The sequence below is a fragment of the Phalaenopsis equestris genome, unplaced genomic scaffold (genome assembly GCF_001263595.1).
Source record: "Phalaenopsis equestris unplaced genomic scaffold, ASM126359v1 Scaffold000232, whole genome shotgun sequence".
Classification (NCBI taxonomy): domain Eukaryota; kingdom Viridiplantae; phylum Streptophyta; class Magnoliopsida; order Asparagales; family Orchidaceae; genus Phalaenopsis; species Phalaenopsis equestris.
In genome coordinates, this window is record NW_018164674.1 from 703,290 (window position 1) to 708,609 (window position 5,320).

At 34.8% G+C, this 5,320-nt stretch overlaps 1 protein-coding gene across 2 annotated transcripts in view; it reads left to right on the forward strand.

The window, feature by feature from the left end:
* LOC110023804 (rop guanine nucleotide exchange factor 1-like) overlaps positions 1-3,155 on the forward strand; it is a gene marked incomplete at its 5' end in the record, with an annotated part of 6,968 nt that extends 3,813 nt beyond the window's left edge. Inside the window, 3 exon segments of one of the 2 annotated variants that reach the window (XM_020723399.1) lie at positions 972-1,322; positions 2,172-2,595; positions 3,004-3,155. In XM_020723399.1, coding sequence (XP_020579058.1) covers positions 972-1,322; positions 2,172-2,558 — 738 coding nt within the window. 2 annotated transcript variants of the gene reach the window in all.
* Positions 3,156-5,320: the final 2,165 nt, after the last annotated feature.

The following is a 5,320-nucleotide window of genomic DNA, read 5'->3' on the forward strand; positions in this document are numbered from 1 at the left end:
CCCCCCTCCCCCCCTCCCGCCCCCCCCCCCCCCCCCCCATCCCCTTGCCTCGCCTCCGACTGCCTGCAACCACAGCTTGCCGCCGCTGCTTGCAACCACCGCCCGCTGCTCGCTGCCCCTTGCTGGTGCAGCCAGCCTTCTGCTGCCTAGCACTCGCCTTCTAAATAAATTGTTATGTTATTTTCAATCTACTTCAAATAAAAAAAAAATAAAAAAATAAATAAATAAAGTCATGTGTTTATCTTACAAGAAACCAAATAGCCATAAAATATTTCAAATATATTGTAGTAAGAATACTATGCAAATTTTTTACGTTTTATTTTATTTTCAGCAAACCAAACAGCCCCTAAAGTAACTAAAATACATTATAAGACTAGCACTCTGTCAACCAAACAGCCCGTTGGAGAAATTTTGATACTTAGCACCTTATGTATCTCACACACCTTATCACACCTAAGCTTTCATATTTACATTCATATCAGAATTTTGAGCTATGTATGTAAATGCCCCATTAATTTAATTTAGAATCCGCATTTAATTACTGCTGCAGATTTAATGTAATCAGTTAATATATTTGTAAATCGTTGTTAATATTCTCAGTATGTTCAGTCCAAGCTTTATGTTGAGAAATCAACTAATACATGAGACCATTTTAGTCCCAGATTTTATAAAAGTGTTAATTTAGTCCCCAAATTATTTTATTGGAGGCTAAAATAGTCTTTATTAGGGACTACTTTAATTCATATTTAAAAAATCTGAGAATTAAATTGACACTTTTATAAACCCAGGAGTGAAAATGACCTCCTACAAAGAGTCAAAGGATTGTTTTGATGTTTTTTCAATATTTTAATATTAGTTATGTTACTACATCGGAATCATGTGATATTTTATTTATGCTTAGCAAGTTATATAGCCTTTTATTTTCTACTTTTTTTAGACTTTAATGTTATTTTTCTTACTTATCTTTGCAGAGTGGAAAGTCTTGTTTGGGTGAAATTATCTACCGTTACATAACAGCTGAAAAATTTTCAGCAGAATGTCTTCTGGACTGCTTAGATCTGTCGTCCGAGCACCATTCTCTTGACATAGCTAACAGAATTGAGGCCGCCACGCATGTTTGGAGTCTCAAAAATCAGAAAAGAAATTCTCAGCATTCCAAGGGGAAAAAATCATGGGGAGGGAAGGTGAAAGGATTCGTTACTGCTACAGAGAGAAGCCAGCTCCTGGCACAGAGAGCAGAAGGCCTTCTCAAGAGCTTAAAACTCCGGTACCCGGGCCTTCCTCAAACTCTCTTGGATATGAACAAGATCCAATACAATAAGGTTATTTCAGCTAACCCAATCTCTCTCTCTCTTAAATTTGAGGGGCATTTATGCATATTCCACCCTATTCCTATGTATTTACATATCTAACACCTAAACTTTGCTTTTTAAAAATTTTGTGCCAACTATATCCATCATATCATATAAAAAATACCACTGTTTGACATTTAAAATGTGAAATATGCATTTTCATGCAAAGTTATGGTGACATATATGTGAATACCATTTTTTCGGTTTTCCTCTCTTGCTCTTTCTCTTTTCCATTAATTTTTGGGTGATTTATGTATATACCACCCAATTCCTATGTATTTATATATCTAACATCTAAACTGTGCTTTTTCAACTTATGACAATCAAATAATTTTTAGAAGTGAAACACACTTTCATGCATAGGGAAGATGGCATATAGGTAAAAAAGATGAAGTTTAGGTGTTAGATTTGAGAATTGAGTGGTATATATTTAAATCTTTCTAATTTTCATTTGAATGTATTGCTTGCTCCTTATTCTTTATAGTTGCATTGTTATGTTGCAAGCTAGATAATCATTACCATACTTTATGGTAAAGGGGCATTTACTTCATACCACACAATTTTATGAATTTACATATCTAAGACTTAAAACATTCATATTTACATGCACACCATTCAAAATTTTAATATCACATGAAAATGCGACCAAGTACCTTTCCAAAAAGTGAAATAGATCTATTCATGCATAAGCCTATGACACTAAGATATTAGATATGTAAATACATAGAAATTGTGGTTTGTATGTAAAATTCTCCAAGGTAAAATGTGAAACCTAGCGTTGCCTCTACCCCATCTATATGATACATTCCTTTAACGCAGGATGTGGGCCAGTCCATTCTCGAAAGCTACTCCCGAGTCATGGAGAGCTTGGCATTCAATATAATGGCGAGGATCGACGACCTGATCTTCGTTGACGATTCAACCAAGAAATTCATCGGCTCCGACGAACACGCCATGTTCAACAGAGGCGGCCGACTCGGTGGATTACCGATTCAGAAACGGATCTCGCCCAGCCCATTCTCGATCCAAAGCACCCCTTATGCCTCCCCATTTTCCACACCATTTTGTTCCTCCACTCCAATCAATGGAAGCCCCAGAAGAACAAGATGGACCAAACCTGCTTCTGAAGATGTAGATAGAATTTGGTCTTATGCTGGAAATCTGGGTGCCAGAAAAGATATGGCATCTGCTCCTGAAAGAGACTGAATTTTAATGAAGTTCACTACTGAGGGTCACTGAAGAGGTAATTTGATAGAATATTATATTTTTATTTTCTTGCATTATATTGATAAATATAATTAATTAGTTAGTTAATATTGATTAGTAGTCTTGTATTCTATAAATAGCTCGATTTGAAGCACATTGAGGTTCTCAATCTTAGTTTCTTGTCTCTATTTCTCTTCCAGCCAATTTCTAGAGTTGTCGGCGTTCTCAAATTGTCGATTATCAAGGTCTGAGAAACAATATTGTATAAATTGATGGGCTATTATTATAGAATGCAAGGCTGCTAATCATTATTAACTAACTGATTAATTATGTTTGTTAATCAAATACAAGAACTAACAAATATGATATTCTATCATAGTTTTATATAATACCCCTTTTTAGTAATCCTTGCTCTCATGTTAATCAATCAGTTGTTTTGATGTAGTGAGCTCTATGTTCTACGTATTGTTGCAGCAGCTGTGGGCTGTATGCTTAGTCTTCTTAATTGTCAGGTAATGTGGTTTCAGTGAAATGCTTCATAGTGCTTTTCTATTGATATTTGGATAGTAATATTATGTAGATATTAATGTCATTTAGATAGTGTTTTTTTTTTAATTTTTTTTAGATTGTTTTATTATTTATCAAATGCTGTGTTTAGTATAATTAGGGGTGTAAACGAGTCGAACACGAGGTAGCCCAGACTCAGCTCGCTCGGGTTCGGCTCGTTAAAAAATACCACTGTTTGTGTTCGACTCGTTTATATTTTGAACACAAAAAGTGTCTATGTATTCGACTCATTTGTTTAGCGAGTCGAACACGAGCTGTTCGCGAACAAAGAATCGTTTTGGCAACCATAATCATGCAACCGTAAGATGGTAGGTGTTGGGGCAAGATTTAAATCTTATTATTTATGTTAAAATGTCACTTAAATACAATTTAATATATTTTTGTTCTATTTTTTATTTAATAATTTTAATGGATTATAAATCTTTGTAGCCAGCCTTGTGTAGTCAATTAAATTTTTTAGAAATACTAATCATAAATAACTAAATAAATTATTATATTCATGAGTAGTATTTGGAGCCAATACGAGCTAAATATAAATGAACAAATCTTTGTTCCTTTTCGGCTTGTTAATATATCGAGCAAAAGAAAGGTGTTCGTGTTCGGCTCGTTAACTTAGCTAATGAAGTGAACACGAATTTTTTCACGAAAAACGAGCCGAACAAAGAGTAGTTTTGAAAGCCCTAAGTATCATATTACATACTTAAATTATGATTATTTAATATATTCTTATTATCTGTCAAATTATTGTATTTGTTTGACATCTAATTGTAATTAAATTATCGCAGGAATATTATTTATAAATTGTTATTTAAATAAGGAAAAAATTAGCTTAGAATTTTATGTATTTATTTTTTTAATCCCTGAAATTCAACATTTACATTAATAACACTCAAATATATATATTTTTTCCTATAACAATTAAATATTTAATATCACGTTAGAAAGATCAACCAACTTTTTAGACGTCAAATGAACCCCTTTTTTGCATGGGTTTATTATACCAAGAAGTCATAAATGTAATTACTAAATTTTAGGTGTTAGATATATAAATTCATCAGGGTTGGGGTATTTTTGTAAACATCACTTTTTTTTAACAGTGCGTTGAGTCTGTTTGAGGCAACTGCAACAGTTAAGCTTGGTGCGATGATTATTTTAATTTTTTATTTTTATTTTTTGAAAAGCCAGACCCGCAACTAAATAGATGAGATGTGAGAATGTTATTTTCAGCGTTTTCAAAACGCACAAGCTATAGCTTATCAAAACAGATCAGGAGCATTTTTCAAAACGCCACCGCAACAAATAAGCTGTCTGAAAGGGGCTCTAAATCAAGCCTTAGATAATTTTTTGAAATATGGAATTTCAAAAAAATGGATTAAAAAGGGATATTTACATAGAGACCTCCCAATTCCTTTTGTATTTACATAACTACTAACTTTATGTTTTAGATAATTAGATGCAGAGCACCAAAAATAGTGCTTTTTATAAATCAAACAACCAATTGAAGTTTTGATGTTAAAACGTAAATAGATAGGAATTGAGTAAATATGCTTGTAAATCTACCCTTTCAAAATTAGCGTTTTTACTTAATAGCCATCCAAAATTTTAAATATAATGAATTAGAGACCTAAACTAAAAATTTTGCATTTCAATCCCACAAAAAATTAAAAATGCAAGCAGCATCCATACACAAATATTTATAAGTTTTTGATTTTTTTTTTTTTTTTTTTGTGCATATTTGACATCCCCTAAATGCTATACTCACAAAGCTAAGAGCAGATCATCATCATCATCATCATCATCATCATCATCATCGAAGCCTCAACGTCTAAACCCTAAACCTCCCCACCGCCCACCGTCGCTGATCGGAAAACGCAGGACTACCTTCCCTCCCTTCGCACAGATGGGCAAGCTTCCTCCGTCAATGCGATCGGCTCCTCTCCCGCTCTTCATGCTCAAACCCCGACTCTCTCCTTCTCCCAATCCACCGCAGTCCTCGCCGGCCCCGGTTACCCCTAAACCACGACGACCTCAACTCTACAAAAGCCCCGCCAAGAAGAACAAATTGACCAAGAAGAAGATCGATTCAGCCCTCCCAGTTCCCTCTCCGACCCCATTCTTTCGTTCTCCCTCCCTCTCCGAAGCCACCGCTTTCCTCGATTCCATCGCCGACTCCCCCTCCTCCGCCGACCCCCACC